Source organism: Chroicocephalus ridibundus, chromosome 12 (assembly GCF_963924245.1).
Source record: "Chroicocephalus ridibundus chromosome 12, bChrRid1.1, whole genome shotgun sequence".
Taxonomy (NCBI): domain Eukaryota; kingdom Metazoa; phylum Chordata; class Aves; order Charadriiformes; family Laridae; genus Chroicocephalus; species Chroicocephalus ridibundus.
In genome coordinates, this window is record NC_086295.1 from 11133697 (window position 1) to 11150264 (window position 16568).

Consider the following 16568-nt stretch of genomic DNA (forward strand, 5'->3'; position numbering starts at 1 on the left):
CTGCAGCCCCTGGTCCCCCGGCACGGTGACGTGGGTGGGCTCATGGGACACTGGGAGACGGGAAACTCAAGCCCACGTCACCCATGGAAAATCCTCCTTGGGAAGACAGAATCATGGTGGACTTTGTGGGTACCCATCCCGCCAGCTCCTCTGGGCACCCCCAAACCCCAGCGAGGGACTGCTGGGGATCGCCGATGCCATCTGAAGGATGGGCATCTGGCCAGGCACGCGATGGTGGCTTCGGCCCCTGTCTGGCTGCTTGACTTGGTGCTGCGACTCTCTGTCACTGCCCGAGCTCTGCTGGCTTCCTAGTGATGTCATACCATCACAGTGATGTCACACCATCATAGTGATGTCACCTTACTGCATCCCAGTGGTATCAGCTGTGGAACCAATGTCCCCTCTTGTCCCAAGCTGAGGGAGAGGGTAAAGAAGGGGTCCCCACCCCAAAGGGCCAAACCTGTACCCAGGAGAGGGCAGGCACAGGGGCGTTCATCGCCCGTGGGCTCCCCTGGGCAGCCCTGAGCCCTGCGGACCCCCCGGGGGGTGCCCTGCTGCCCCCCCAGACCTCACACATGGGGCTGCTGGCTGCTCCCAGAGCTGCTCGCTGAGGGCGACGAGAGGTTTTTATTTCCCTTACCAGCACTGTCACCTGATTTCTAACTGGGAAATGAAGTCATGCCCATTAATCAGCGGTCCCTAATAAACACAAGCCTGGAATAATTAATAGAATGCACCGTCCCCCTGCGGCAAAGCTGGACCAGCGCTTTGGCTGCTCTCAAGCCGTTGCTGATGGAGGCACCGCAGCCGCCCCCGGGACGTCTGGCTGGGCTGCAGCATCCCAAACGCGGTGGCTGGCGGGAGGGCACCATCTCCAGGGTGTGGAGGAGCAAACAGCAACACAAGATGTGCCTCCAGCCTTTGGCATCAAACCTTCTGGCTCGTGAGCCCCCGTCGGTAGGGCCTGAACCCCGCTGCTAGCGAGGACGGAGCAACGCACAGTCCTCACACCTCCACGGGTTGCCTCCAGGCAGGGCTCGGGCCATGCAGGGAGCTGAGGCTCTGACACGAAGAGCGGAGACTCCAGCGCCGGGATAAGTGACAGCAGCCTTTGGAAGGTGGCCTGGTATTTCCGCAAGCTGCCATGACCTCGTTAACAGACTGATTGCAGCTAACGAAGCAAAACCAAAGCAGAGAATCAGGGTGGTAACGGGAGAGCTCTGACTGTGTGCTCTTCCCTGCTCTGTGCCCTGGCTTCCAGGCTACGGCAAGTGCCGGAGCTGAGGTCAGGATTGATGCCCAGGTGGCAGAGGACCTGTCACCTGCCTTTGCAAAAGGAAAGGGCGGGGGGGGAAATGGTGGAGGACAGGATGGGGCATAATTTCAGTGCTCTGCTTCTACAGCACCAGCCTCTTCTGCGTGTTTGCCAACTTATATCGTAATATATGATATACAGCAGCAGTTCTCATCGTGCTGGCAAGGCAAGGACAGTCTGTGCATCCACCAGATTCCCCTTCTTACATCTTGTGATAAGATCTGGGAGACGGCAATGTGGAGAAGGGGCTTAGTTTCCCGGAGGTCTTGAGATGTTTAGTTTCTTCTTTCCGAAGAGCCAGCCTCACCACGAGGAAAGTTTGCAAAGGGCAGACCAAAAAGTGGCAAAGCATTTGTAGGCAAATGCTGAGCCCCTGCTCCTCTTCCCCAAAATTGGATTTTAAGTTCTCGTGATTGTTTAAGCCAGTCATAATTTTTTGGGAGCTGAATTGGAGTTTACAAGGCTTGAAACCAGCAGGGCCAGGCTGCAGCCCTCTCTGCATCGTGGACCCTGGGTAATGCAACACGATGTGCATCCAACACTGCCACCCCGGGCAGCCGCAGCCCCACGCAGCATGGGGATGCTGTGGCAGCACCACCACAGCAAACCCTTTTCTGGCTCTTGCTGTGCCAGAGGAGCGGAGAAGGAAGGAAGCACAGCTCTACTGCCTGGAGAGCTTGCCAGGCAAACTGCTGCAACACCAGTTGCCAGCAATCAAAAGCAAGTCACACGCTGTCCCCAGCGATGGAGGGACAGGATCCTGCTCTTGACTACAGCCCGGGCAACTCACCCCTGTCCCATAGCCTGCCATGCGTTGCGTCCAGCTTAAAATATAGGGGAGGGTCCCCCACTCTGTGGGGACAATGTCCCAGAGTAGATGGTGGCAGGGCCAGCCCCACCAAACCCTTCAAAACCCAGGAGGAAGACACTGGCTCTGCCTGGGCAGAGCTTGATCAGTAGGAAGAGGCATGGACCTTCCCTCCCAGTCCCGGCCAGCAGCAAGGAGCCGGTTCACCCCACCAGCCTGGCTTCCCAGCCCCTCTGCCGTGCTCCCCTGGGACAGCGTCCCTTCCCTTCGCTCGCTGTCTGGGTGGAAGGCACGTTCTCACCTAGAGGGGAGTGGAAATGGCAGCTGGAATGTGGGCTGGAAAAAAAAAAAAAAAAGAAAGAGAAAAAAAAAAAAAGACAATCTTGAGGCTTGTCCAAACCTACTCATGTTTATATTGGAGCCTGTGAGTGACATCAGAGCAGGGAGAGTATAAACACCAGCAGGACCTACTCGGGGCTTTAAAACCTGTGAACACGCCGCTGCCTCCAAACTGCCTGGGGGGTGATGTGCTGAAGCAGCAGAGGGGAGAGCAGCATGAGGCTCCAGCTGGAGAAGCAGCTCCTCTTCCTCTCCCTCCTCTGCATCCTCTCCAAGGTAAGGGAGACGGGGCCCTGGGGTGGCTTTAGCCTTACTTGGGCAAGCACCTGGTTTTTGCAAAGTGGGATGCAGGGAGGGCTGGGGTGTTATAAGGAGCCCAGCGGCTAACGCCGGCTGGCAGGCGGGCTTTATTTACGCAGTCCCAGGGGGGCAGAGCTATGCTCGGGAGAGACATTTGCAATTAAGCAGTGGGGTCTTAAACGTTCGTGGGCCAAAGCTGTGCAAGCCCACGGAGCGCCCAGGAATGACAGCAATGCGGTCTGTTTGCTCGCCCGTCCCCGCAGCTCTCCGGGGGCTGTGGTATGTGCCCCTGCAAGCGAGAGAGCAGCAGCTCGGCGGTAGCGGCTCCTGCAGACGCCTTGGTCCCTGCCCAGGCTCCCGAGGCAGGGGGCCAAGCAGCGAGCACCAGCCCCGGCATTACTCAGCTCCCCCCCCCGACTTCTCAGGATGCTCATGCAAAGCCAATGCCTCTGACAGGATTTGGGTTGTTGCAGTGATTTTTTTTAAGTTTTGTTTTTTTTTTTTTCCTCTTGGACTCCATGTGAAAATAGTTGCCTGTGCAGAGAGCAGGAAAGCTGAAAAGTTTGGCGTATCTCAGCTCCAAGTTCTAATTGCTGCTTGAATCCCAAAGCAGACCTTCTGCAAGCAGGGACATCATGGCAGCGTCGTGCCTATTTGGCGCCTTTCCCAGACAGTTAAGATCTCTGATAGGAGCCACATTGTCATCTAAAGACAAGTTAATTACAAGGAGCAGGGGGAAATGGATTAATGGAGTTGGCTTGGCTAATCTTTCTAAAACATTGATTTGTAATAGCAGCCTCCTGAAAGATGAAAAATGCCCTTGGCTGCCTGGGTAAGCTGTGACAGAGAAATGACTCCTGCCCCAGGCGCTCACGAGTGCCTGGAGAATCACCAAGGGCCCTCGTGCCTCCAGCCCAAACCTGGCCACCACAGCCAGTCCTTCGGTCCCTGCCGCCAGTCTCTCCCTGGTTTCTGCCACACTAACAATGGTGCTCGTTGGTAAAACTAGAACAAGACACAGATTGCCCAGCCCACTTCGGATATATTTTATCGCCAGTTGCTGGCAGTGATATTTCTACAGCCCCATAAAAAACCATCTGAACTGCTGCAAAAAGGAAACAGATAACACACCGGTACCTACCTTCTCTGTCTAACTGGTCGTGTCAGTCCTGATGCTACTGGGAGAAATTAAAAGAGAAAGAAAAACGGTATCTAAAAATTTATGTGGTCCAGCTGAACCCATCGATCTCTTGGCAGCCTCAGCAGACACACCAGTATCTGGACCAGCACAGGGATGAATTTTTCGGTTGCACGTTTGCTGAACTGCTGCCCACGCTGCAGGTGCGGGCCGCGCAGCGAGCAGAGCGTGCGTGGTGCCGAGCAGCAGGGCTGCGGGGGGGCGGCTGCGCGGGGCTCACACACGCTGCCGGGCCAGTACTGGCAAAGAATTCCCTTCCAAACTGCAGAGCTAACTCACTTGGCTTGGGGCCCTGTATGCAACGGCCCTGTCAGATACGACATGACGGGAGCACAAGTGCTGCCTGCAAAAGCTGTCTGTGCCAGGGTAATTGCGCGAGCAGAATGAGCTGTGGATATAAAGACCTACCTGCCCGGGTGAACTCCTGCAGGCACATCCCTGGCAAACAATCGGCTGAGCAGTGCACAGCCCTGCCGAAGTCATTACTCAGTCTAGCTAGAAGGGGAAAATGTAGCTCCCAGTCCTCGAAAACGTGCCTCTCTCAGGGCTCCTCGCCCAGCGGGCCGGGCCAGGCAGAGGATGCTGCAGCCAGGGCCAGGGCAGAGGAGGCAGCTGGACCAGGAAGAAAAGCAGGGAGGTTCGAGCTGGGCACAACCTGCTGCCTTGGTGGCTGGCACGGGGCTTTCCCTTCCTCCCTCCCTCCCACTGGGCTGCTTAGGGCAGCATCGGCTGCCTCTGGGGCTGCCAGCCCCCCTAACTAACCACCGCTACTTGGGACGTTCACCTTGTAGCTCCATCCTCCTCCTGTGTATTCAGAGCAGTGGTGTGTTTAAGTCCTCATCCTGCAGAGTATCCCTGATTCTCCCTGGTTTTCCATAGGTGCCTGTCACACTGTGCCCTAAGGTGACTGTAGCTTTCCAAGCTGCTTCGCCATATTCCCATGGATTTGCAGAGCCTCCCTCCACTGAAAATCTGCCCAATTAATGAGAGAAGGTTACCTGGCTGCCCCAGCGAAATAGCAGCCATTAGCCAAAAACCAACCTGAATAGAATCAGGGATGGCTTTGCCTCCGCAGGTGTGTGCCCAGCTGTGCCGGAGACCATGCTACTGCCCCTGGGTGCCACCCCGCTGCCCCCGCGGGTCCCCCCTGGTCCTGGATGGCTGCGGCTGCTGTAAGATCTGCGCCCGGCGCCTGGGAGAGCCCTGCGACTTCCTCCACGTCTGTGACCAGAGCCAGGGCCTCGTCTGCGACTACAGCGCGGCGCCCGCGGGGACAGGAGCCACCTGCAACTGTGAGCACAGGGGTGCTTGCGTCCCCCGGGGATGCCCCCGTGCTCCCAGCCCAGCATAACCCTGGCACCGGCCAGGGCTCCAGACAGGGCCAGGCATCCCACAGCACCTTCAGGGGAGGAGTTAAGGCTCCAAAAGCAGCTTTAGTGAGGCTGGTGCCCACAGCTTGGCCTCAGGGCTGTGCTGCAGCTCCAGCCAGCTCTCGTGCCATTTACCACCTGGGGATTCAGGGTGGTTTGAGCGGGGATGGACACAGAGGTCCTGGGGATGCTGCAGTCACCCTGCTGTGGCTGGAGCCTGGGGGTCCCACAGAGAAAGCTCAGAGACACTTTTTCTAGCCTGAACACCCAGAAAGACAGGGTCAGAGCTGAAGGGCAGTAGGTTCCTCACCAAGTGGGGAGCTGCTGCTTTGAAAATAGAGAGAGATCAGGAGAGGAGGCAGGAAGGGGAGGAGGTCACTTCTCAGTCACTTCTCTTGCCCCCGCTGTTCAGTCCCTTCGTGCCAGCCCCACTGTTTCCCCCAGCAGTCCCCTCTGCCATCCACGTCTCTGCCGCTTAGTCCCTAACGGCTTCCTGGCTGTCGCTTGCAGTTGAAGACAGCGAGGAGGGCTGCGAGGTGAATGGCCGGGTCTATCGCGATGGGGAGGTTTTCCAGCCCAGCTGCAAACTCCAGTGCCGCTGCCTGGACGGGGGCTTCACCTGCGTCCCGCTCTGCCAGGAGGACGTCCGGCTGCCCACCCCGGACTGCCCCTACCCACGGCGCGTGGAGGTCCCCGGAAAGTGCTGCCCGGAGTGGATCTGTGAAGCCCGGGACCAGCACCTCCTCCAGGATGCTGCGGCAGGTAAGATGCAGGGCATGTCAATGAGGGGGTGCCCGCACAGGTCTCTGGGGGTGGTCCCTTCACCCCAGAGAGGGCGCATCAACAGGAGACACCTCATTGCACATTTCCCTGCCATGCAGGGCTATGCCCGCAGCACCCGCAGGGCACTCTGCACAGTGCCTGGCTCCAACCGCTCTTTTTCCCCTCATCTCTTTTCATCCAGCCCCCAGGGCAGTGTCTCCACCGCTGCCATACCCCTGCCAGGAGTGGGGCACGGAGTGGAGCGCCTGCTCGGCCACCTGCGGCGTGGGCTTTTCTACTCGCGTCTCCAACCAGAACCGCTACTGCAGGCTGGAGACCCAGAGGCGGCTCTGCATGGCCAGGCCCTGCCCGGCCCTGCCGGCAGCATCCCCGGCGGTAAGTGAGAGCCTCAGTGAAGCTGGTGCCCCTGGGCAATAGGTTTGACCACAAAAGGCAAATGCCAGCCAACACAAGCCATGGGATGCCCTGATTACCTGTGGGCACCCCATCACCCCTCCCCAGCCACGAGCTGACAGTGTCTCAGCAAAAGTTAAACTGTCTCCTAGTTTCAGCACTTGGAAAATAGCTGATTGCAGGTGCAGACCTGAATTTTGGGATCTCTGGATGTCTGAATCCAAGAGCACCATGAATCCCATGTAACCCTGAGCTGCACAGCTGGGGTTGACCTGCCCGTATGGCTGGAGATGCATCTGCAGCTCCTGCCTGGCTCCCCGGCTCCCCCAGAGAGGCAGGGCTCTGCCACCCCTTTAATCATCCTGGCACAGCCCTAGCACAGACACGGTGCAAAACTGCCTTGCTCACATGTAGCCGGCACTTTCCAGAGCCAGGCACCCACACTACCACACGACCCTGCACCCTAGACATGGAGGACACGCCACCACCCCCTCCATCTCCCCATCACTCTCTGTTTTGCTTTTCCAGAGGCGAAGAGGAGGTCGTTTGTAGCCATGCCCACACCGGTCGCATCCCAGAGCCAACACCTCATCCCGACAAAGAGTCTGGCACAAGCCCACGGCACTGTGGTTTCGGCGGAGACAGAGGACATGTCCCTTGGGAAACTGGGGAAGAACTGATGGACTTTGGCTGCGAAGGAGGGTGGAAATAGAGAACAAGATCCCCGTGTTACACAGCACCTGCCTCCTCTGTGCACCCCACTGCCCCAGGCAGGGTTACTGGGTGGCAGTAACATCTGCGAGTTTCTTAGGCTGAATGAAATGAGAAATGGGGAAACCCTGCCCCGAGCATGAACCTACCCAAGAAACCAGGAACTGGTCCTTTCCCGGATTGGTGGGGCTTTTGGCAAGGTGATGCTGTTCCTCCACCACGTCACTCAACGCACCCAGCTCTGCTCTGCGGGGGCTGCGAGAGAGACCGTATCCAGCACCTGGAAGCCCAAATCCCCGGGGGAAACCCTCACACCCTGGCCCACCAGAGATGGAGCAGGTACATCGGGCCGCACGCCACAAGTCACCGCCGCACCAGGTTGAGCAGCTCCACCTTGCATGAGCTCAGCCATCCCACAGCATCCACCCTGCAGCCACCTTCCTGGGCGCAGGCAGAGGCATCCTCCTGATGGCAGCTCTAATTCACCTTCCCCACATCTCTCCAGAATAAACACGAACCTTCCTGCTCCGCCTGGCCTCCTCCTCTCCAAAGCACTGGCGGTTTGGCAGGGCTTCGGTGAGCGAGAAGCTCAGACGCAGGAGAGACCGCTCTGCAGCACCAGACATACCGCCTGCCATCCAAGCACATACCCCACGCGCCAGGGCCAAAAGAAAAGCAGGAAAAAGAGAAAACAAATCTCAAAGATGAGTCGGGGCCCTCTCTCGACGGTCTGGAGCTGCTCCAGCTATGCAGGAGTCGGCGCAGGAGAGCGGCTTGGCAGCTCTGCCTTAACTTTCTCACAGCGATAATCCTTCTGGGTGATTGAAAAATGAAACCCAAATGCCCTCTAACGGCCTCGCACAAGCGTGCAGAGGGAACGCGCGTCCCACGGCAGGGCGAGAAGGGCAACTGGAAAGGAGCAGCGGTTTAGGTGACGTGTCCAGGTGAGATCTGGACAGTTTAGATGTGTATTTGTGGAACTGAAAATAAAGATGTGCTCATCTAGGTGTGGAGCTTGTCTGGGCCTGTCTGTGCGGGGTGATCCCGGCTCCGGTGAGCCCCCGGGATCCCTGCTGCTCACTCCAGCCTGGCTGCTGCAGGAAAGGTCTGACCCAGGACCCGTCAGCTTGGAGGCACCTCAATTCAGGCTGCTTAGAATAAGAAAATAAAAAAAGTAAAAAAAAAAGTGAATTAAAGCATTGAAAACATTACAGTATATTATATCCTGGATTAAATTCTGCCCCTTTGCTTTAACCCAGCCGTAACTCCATCAGCTCTGCCAATGGAACCAGCCCTGGCCATAGTGGTGCCTCGGTCTCCACTCGCTGCCGGGGTGCGCAGGCGAGCACGGCATGGCGCGGGCTGCATTGCTGCTGGGGCTGCAGCCCAGCACAGACCAGGCCATGCCTCTTCTCAGCCTCCCAAAAACCAAAGCCCAAATTCTCCCCCTGTAACTCATCCCACCTCCCACCAGCCACACATGTCCTCCACACACCCTGGACCAGGATTTCCCCGGCATCGTGCCACCACCGTCACCAGCTAACTGTCCTCCTGACCCAGGCCAAGGCGATACCAGGGCAGACTTGGGGCTGCAGGGGCAAAAGGCTGAATGGCAGAGGGAGCTCCTCTCTCCTCCCTCCCCACAAGTAGCAGGAAGAGCAGCTCGCCCGCTCCCCCAGCCAGTGCTGAAAATAAAATTAAAGTCAAGGATGCTTTTCCGGCACCTCTTGGGGTGGAAAAAAAAAAAAAAAAAAAAAAAGAAAGAAAATCTCACTGCTTGTGCAGTAAAACATCGCTTACAAAGAGAATTCTTTACTGTGGTCATCTGGTGCTCTGCCCGAATACAAATCGTTAATTCGTTAATGCAGTTTGATACAGGGGACGTGGTGAACCTCCGGCAGGCAGCAAATTGCAGAATGAACGTGGCCCAGCCTGCAGCTTTTGTTGACTTATTTCACCTCTGCGATGGCTGTGCCAAAAAAAAAAGTGGTGACATGAGGCTCATGTAGACTTTAAAACCCGCAATGTTCCTCGATTGACATGGATGAGATATGTCCTGTGTACTGAAAAGCCTGTTTTTAAGCCAGGTTTTGTTTAAGCATGTTGAGACACGGCCACCGAGGCCGGGTGAGCTGCCGGCAGGGAGTGCTGCCAGGACTCTCACCCCCTCCCAAATCCTGCCCAGCCACCTCTGGGTGATGATAAAAATCAAAAGGTCACTTTTTAAGCAGCAACCTGTAATTCTTACCTCAAACAGAAATGACTCAATGCACCTCTGCTATAATTTTTTCCCTTTTTTTTTTTTCCCCTGCAAAATGCAAAATGTCATTTCTCCCTGATTCACTGAGCAGAAAACATCTAAATAATGAATTAATGAATCCAAATAAATCAGAGTTATTTTTCCTTAAGAATACGGGGAAATCAGCTCTTGCAATTTGATTGCTAGTCTCACAATATTTGCTGTTCCCTCTAAAGCCCTGCTGCCCTGGAAACATGGTTATTTGAGGATCAGGTTTATTGCAGCCTCTGACACAGCAGGTCCCAAGCTTTGCCTGCTCTTGTGGGGCAGTAGATAAATACTCTGCCATGCCCAGATGATTATGTTCACCTGTAAACACAAAAAAAAACCCCAAACCAGGAGACAACTCACTCCTGTCCTCAGAGCGTACTGCCACATCTGCATACATAAACGGCATGTGATTTGACGACCATATTCCTGACCCAGCCGTGAGCAACAGATGACAGCTCATTTCAGTGAAGCACACTCAGCAGCTGAAGGGGAAACTGTGTCCTACTGCATGAGTAAAAAATGTGCATCAGAAAATTTTTTTTCCAAGCCATTCTCATGACTGATGATTTTTAAATACATGGTGTTGGCTGAGTAAGGTCTGGGTGAGCCCCTCATTTAAGGTAACCATTTTCAGATACCTCCCCAAGCACAGGTGTGCAGTGCTCAATAAAAAGAAGTAGATCAAAGCCCTTTTTTTTTTTTTTTGCTGTTGAAGAGACATGGATTGGTTGCCTGAAAGCCCATCACTCTGGTTACCTCTTTGGTACCCACAGGAGCCATCCCAGCCCTGTGCTCTCGCACTGCCCTGGCAGCAGCATCGCTGCCGTGTGCCGGAGCCGGGCACTGGGGGCGAGCATCCTGATACGGGATGCTCAGGCAGTCGGGTGGTAGCACCTCTATTGCACGTGAAATCATGGGTCACAAGGACACCTTAAACACACAAGAGGCAAGCACGAGAGAGGAGCGGAGCTGTACCACTGCGTGCGTGCCTCGACCAGGTCCAGGGAGCAGCAGATGTGGAGGACACGGGGCTACAGCTGGGCACGGGCAGCGCTCCCTGTGCCGTGCCCTGCCCGGCTCCTCTCTTCCCAGGAGGCATCCAGCCCCAAGCCTTTGTTTTGGGGAGCAAGGAAGTTTTGCTTACACTGCTGAGAGCAGCTTGTGACCCTTCCCATGATTACAGAAGTCTTCCCAACCAGCTGCTCTCTCTGCCTCAGTTTCCCCAATGGCTGATGCTCTGAGACAAAGGGAACCAGTCCCAGTTTGTTCCTCTCATCTCGCTGCACTTCCACAACTCCACAGAGTTGCTCTGTGAGTTCCACCCCAACGCCAGGCTGCAGGAGCAGCTGAAACACATGGAGGTGAAGGGGGCAGGAGCAGGGCAGGATGGAGGACTGCTTTCCTGAGGGGTGAGCTCCCACGGGCCTCTCCTCTGCTGCCGCTGCAGGAGCACACGCCCACCAGAGCCCTCTGCAAACCTCAGAAAAGCCATATCCTCACCCCGTGGAAACAGCGTTTAAGCTTCACCTCCGGGGCACATCTGAAGTGGTCAGATTTTATCACATAGGCAGGAAATAACATACGGCCTTTCCCATCGTTTATCTGCTCCATCGAGCGCTTTTTGGAGTCAACACATTGGTACACACAACAAGCAGCTATCACCATCTAGGGCTTCCCTATGCTGGCCCCGACCCGCCACGCTCGAGCACGGTCCAGCAGCAATGTTCGGCGGCTCCCGAGGCGGGAAGGGCAGTCAGGATGGCTCGGCAGGACTTGCCCCACTCCTTCCCCGCTGGCAGATGAGATGGTAGCCTCTTCCTAGCCTCTGCCCGAGATTGAGTTCCAGGAAAGCAGGTGACCATGGCCCGTCCTGGGCTCAGCCCTTCAAATGAAGCCGTTTTGCCAAGGTCGTTTCCCTATGGCTTGCCAGGATAAACCTCCCTTCTGATTGCTGGCATGTTTACTCCTGCGCCTGGAGATAAGTTATTTCTGGCCTCATTTACGCGGCAGCAGCTGCTCAGCAATGCAAACGGGGGCTGCCTTTTCTTGGGGGTCCTCTTTGGGGTCGCTGGTTTTAGCTCTTGCCCCAGCCTCACTGTATCTGGGGGGGGTCTTCTGCGTGACATCCCCTGTGACGGGGAAGGCAGGAGACAGGGAAGGCAGGAGACAGGGAAGGCAGGGTCACAGCCTGGCATTCCCTCCCCGCTGGGGTCAAAGAGCCAGGGTGCGGGAGCGGGTTTTTGTGCTTGGGTAGGGATATAGAAGGCGGCAGCAAGAGTCGGTCGCTGCTGTGTGCTCAGGGGAGGTGCAGCCACTCAGCAGGGAGCGGGGCTGCTGGCATGGCTGCCTGCTGGAACGGGGCTGGCAGCACGAGCCCCATGGAAAGCTGCCGGTCTCCACCGTACCCCGGCTCCCGCTGTTCCTGGATGAGCCGCGGAGCCAGGAGAATGGCTGTCAGGGCTGAAAGTGAGGGGCGGCTCGTGGGGTGCAGGCTTCCAGCCCCCTGTTCGGAGGGATGGGGGGGTTCTCCTCACCCCGAGTGGGACAGAACAGAAGCAGCCTGAAAGCTCTGCCCCCGCCATCGTCAGACATCTCCCTCCCGCTCCGAGGCACGGCCCCCCTCCCTGCTCCCTTCCTCCGCAGCATCCGAAATAGCCGTGGGCCTGCGCGTCCCTGGCGCCTGGCTCAAAATATCTCAAGTGGGCTGGCGGCAGGCGCCGAGGGAGCGGCGGAAGCCTGCGGACACCGGGTCTCTCGGCTGAGCCACATCCTCCCCACGCTCCGGGGGAAAGCCCTGCTCCCCAAACCGCCCCCGGCCGGGGCCCAGCAGGAGCGGGGAGCGCGGGCCCGGGGAACGTGGGGTTGCCGGGGACGGCTCTGGGCACGGCGCTGCCGCGGCCGCCCCGCCCCTGCCACCACCGCCTCGCTGGCGGCTGGGACGGGCCGCCACAGTGCCCCATGGCCACCGAGGCTCTCAGCCGGTGGCCCGGCAATGCCAGCAGGGCCCTGTGCCCCGTGGACGCCGCCTTCGCCCAGCGCTTCTTGCCCGCCGTCTACCTGATGGTGATCCCCCTGGGGCTGGCAGGGAACGGGCTGGGGCTGTGGCACCTCTGCACGGGGCCTCGGCGCGGCACCCGCCATCCCCTCGGCCTGCTGGTGGGCAACCTGGGCATGGCCGACCTGCTGTACGTCAGCACGCTGCCCTTCCTCGTCAGCTACTACCTGCGGGGCAGAGCGTGGCTCTTCGGGCACAGCTGGTGCCGGATCACCCGGGGCCTCTTCCACCTCAACCTCTACGCCAGCATCGGTTTCCTCACCTGCATCAGCGTCCACCGCTACCTGGGCATCGTGCACCCGCTGAAGGCGCGGGGCAGGTACCAGGGGGCAACCTCTTCTGCCTGGCTCAGCGTGATGGTCTGGCTGTGGGTCATCGCACAGGTAGCTCCAGATTTTGCCTTCAGCAAGATGGACAACACGGGGACGCGGTGCCATGACACGACGGAGCATGAGAACTTGGGCGTTTACTTGCCGTACAACATGGCCATCACCATGACTGGGTTCGTCATCCCGTTCCTCATCATCATCGGATGCTACTGCCATGTGGTGGTGGTGCTCTGCAGGAACGACACCATGGACCTCAGCCTTAGAAGAAGAAGCATCAGACTGGTGATTCTCGTGATGGTCCTCTTCTCCATCTGCTTCCTCCCCTACCACATCTTCAGAAACCTCAACTTGTTGTCTCGAGGCTGGCAGCTGCAAGGATCCTGCACGCAGGCTTTAAAGAACATCTACATTTCTTACCAGGTGACCCGGGGCCTGGCCAGCTTCAACAGTGCCCTCAACCCCCTGATCTACGTGATGACCAGTGAAGACTGCATGTCACGTATGAGGACCATCCGCCAAAGAGCCAGCCAGTCCCTGGGGTTCAACTCCATCAGGAAAACTTCTTGCCAGACGGATGAGAAGAAGATGACCATCATTCTCTGTGAGGAGGAAGCTTCTGATGAGCTCTGAGATACCCCCTCCAAAGGACGGCACCACTTCAGTTTGCGCTTGGCCCCTTCTCGGGAGCAGCCCCCTCACCTTGATGCCTGTTTTGCAGGGAGATGGTGACTGCAGCATCACTGGTTCTAATCTCACACAAGGGACAGACAGGACTGCTGGCATCAGAGAGCAAACTGGGACCAGGTTATAGAGCAAAGCTACTCCACCCAACCATCTTGCCTATAGCACACCTGGAGATGGAAAGAGATGAACATTGCATTTACTCCAGTCCTGAAGTGTTTCTCATTCCAGCCTCCAATGCAGTCATCCAAGCACATCCTCCTGGCTCCCTGGAGGCTCATTGAGCTCCTCGGTGAGTGAGGGATGGGGGTGAACGATGCTTTGTCCCCCCACTGCGTCCACTCCTCCGCAATGGACGTGGGTTTGAGACAGGATTCCATCCTACACTCAAGAAGAGGGCACCAGTAATTAACCACCTGTGTTGCAGAACAGCTGAGAGGATGAATTTTTGCAGAGGGAAGTGCTTTGGAAATGGAAATATTAATGAAAATATCAGGTTTTAAAATATATGACTAAGCTGTGCCAGTTCCCGGGTTAGCTGTTCCTGGGTGACTGAGCTGCTTCAGGATCCGTGTTATCCTCTACTGCCCACCTCCTTCACAGAAGAAAAAAAGTATTTTAGCATTACTCACTCTTTTTTGGAAGAGCATACAGCAGACAACAACTCGGCATTTTAAAGTTTCTGGAGGCTGTTGGTTGGGGTTGGGTTTTTTGCAAGGCGAATGACTGCAGTAGCCTGAACCACTGCTTTCAGCAGGCAAACCCCAGCAGAGTTTTGAAATCTTCAGGTGGGTGGCAGCACCTTACTCTTGCATCCAGCCTTGCGAGGGGATTAGACATGTCTATTAAAAATTAGACATGTGAAAAAGAGAGAGGCAACACTGGTTTGAAGGCTTGTGAAGTCAAGATTCAATGGCGAGGGCAGCGCGTCTGTCACCGCCGAGGGGCTGTGGGGATCTCCGCTTTGGGGGGGGGAATAGTCGGTCCCAAGCGGCGTTTTGCTTTTCGCTCTTGGCGTTTCCCACCATGAACAGCTTGAACGTTTCCGTCCGTGTGAAAGAAGCGACATGATTTGCAACAGCAGATCTTGCAGCTCAGCTGAAGGAAGTCGATTGCGAGTTAAAATCTGTCGGGAAAGTGCTGACCCGCAGACGCTGCGCTCTTTGGACCAAAGCCCGGTATTTATCACGGTCAGCTGCTCCTCGCACGGACCCACCTTTGCTGCTGTGCAAAGGGAGCTGCGGCTGGCTTTCAGACGGAGTTAATGTCTAAAGTGCAAATAAACACCTAACGCTTTCAGTCATGAGTCATCTGGCTTCTTTTAAAGCTTTATAGGACCACAGCAGCCAGCTGGCCCATGGGCTGGAGCAGGGGCCCGCCTGCTGCAGGGAGTGGTGACGAGTTTCCCAGGTCTCTGCAGACGGGGAACTGCGGGGAGCGCTGCCTGCCTGCGCGGCAAGACCACAGGCAGCCGGTGGAGAGCAGTGCTGGGCCAGGCACGCTCTAAGGTAGGTCCCCAAAATCTGCTCAGCAAAGCCCTGAAACTTTCAGCTCCCACCTCATCCAGAGGAAATCAAAAGACAAAGGTAAAAATTCCCAAATGAGATGTTCTTCTGTCTCTGCAGTAGGGAATATCTTAGTAGGGAAGATGCTAGGAGCAGGTCTGGCCTCTGCCGCTTGCATGCAGTCCCTCCATCTGAGCTTCTCCAGAGCTCCGAACTCTTCCCCTCCTCTCCTGAAAAAATATCCATGCCTCCAACTCTTCCATCTTCACACACAGAACCCATCCATAACGCTACAGCTCCCCACAGATCCAGCTTCAGCTCCCCACAGCCCGTAGGAGCTGCAGCACCCTGTCACTGCACCCACTTTGGGCACGATTGATTGAAATAAAGCATCCCCGCATCCCGGGGCAGGAGCGCTGTGTAGGAAGTGCCAGCAAACTCTGCTCTCACCCCCTGCATTGCCGTGCCCAACTCCATCTTCTCCAGTGCCCGCTCATGTCATTGTTAATGATGATTTAAAGAGCTGTATCCCAAGGAGCACCTCCGAGCCCCAGGGACAGTTACAGCCATAAATCTGCTCATTTTTCTGCATCCTGCTTCTGTCAAATCAGCAAAAGCCAGGATGGCCCTGAGATACAGTGGGGTTTTGGCATCTCGTGCTTTGCAATCCCCTTGATTCTCGGTGTTGCTTCCCCTTGTGAATTGAAGAAATGAGCTCCTTCTCTTTATTAGCTGTATATGTAATTAAGGGCCAACCGCTGGCACATGAGCCTGTGTGGTCAGCTTTTGCAGCTGGTGATGGAGCAGCAAAGCAGCCCTCCTTCCTCCAGCCCTTCCCATCCAGGGAGTCTCCTTCCCTCGCAACGAGCAGCCGCTGATCTCTGTGGGACACTGCAGGTGCATGGTCACTGCTGGGGACCCCCCTCAAAATATGTGGGCACAGCTGGCCCCTCCAAACCTCCCCAGTGCTCTTTATGCCCTGGGAGCAGAGTGGTGGGATTGCCCCTGGAGCAACCAGCATGGGCAGCTCTTGCTCTGTGCTGGTCCCCACTCGTGGCATGGGGAGGTGAGGATGTAGCATGTGTTTTGGCGGTGGGTGAGGGCGCAGGGAAGGTGGGGAGCTGCCACATTCCTCCTTCCCCTTCTCCCAGCAGCTCTGCCAGGCCTTGCCAGGGCCATGCAGAAGCATTTGCTGCTGGCAGGAGGGGGTCACTGCCCACCAGAGTTGCTGTGCCGTGGTTACATCCTGAACATCAGCCTGGGCTCCTCCTGGCGCAGGCAGGAGACCTGAGCAGAAGACCTGCGGCAGCGCCTGGGTTGGCACCCGCCTGCTCAGGGGCTGGCTTTGAGCAAGGTCCTCTTCCCTCTGCTGCAGAGACCTTCCTGCCCTGTCAGGTTCCTTCACACGAGCTGCACATCCTCAGGGGGTGAGATGCCTCCGCAGAAAGAAATAAATTAATTTCACCTCTTTGGGGCTCCTGGCTTAAGATG

General features: G+C 56.7%; 2 protein-coding genes across 2 annotated transcripts; both read left to right on the forward strand.

The window, feature by feature from the left end:
* The first annotated feature begins 2599 nt into the window (after nucleotides 1-2599).
* Nucleotides 2600-8321, forward strand: CCN5 (cellular communication network factor 5). Its single transcript, XM_063350070.1, has 5 exons — nucleotides 2600-2738; nucleotides 5036-5252; nucleotides 5841-6092; nucleotides 6295-6488; nucleotides 7035-8321. Exons 1-5 carry the CDS (start codon nucleotides 2679-2681, stop codon nucleotides 7056-7058), a joined length of 747 nt encoding a protein of 248 aa, XP_063206140.1. The 5' UTR covers nucleotides 2600-2678; the 3' UTR covers nucleotides 7059-8321.
* A 3751-nt stretch (nucleotides 8322-12072) lies between these two features.
* Nucleotides 12073-14794, forward strand: LOC134522425 (P2Y purinoceptor 1-like). The gene has a single exon (XM_063350090.1). It carries the CDS (start codon nucleotides 12466-12468, stop codon nucleotides 13519-13521), a length of 1056 nt encoding a protein of 351 aa, XP_063206160.1. The 5' UTR covers nucleotides 12073-12465; the 3' UTR covers nucleotides 13522-14794.
* Nucleotides 14795-16568: the final 1774 nt, after the last annotated feature.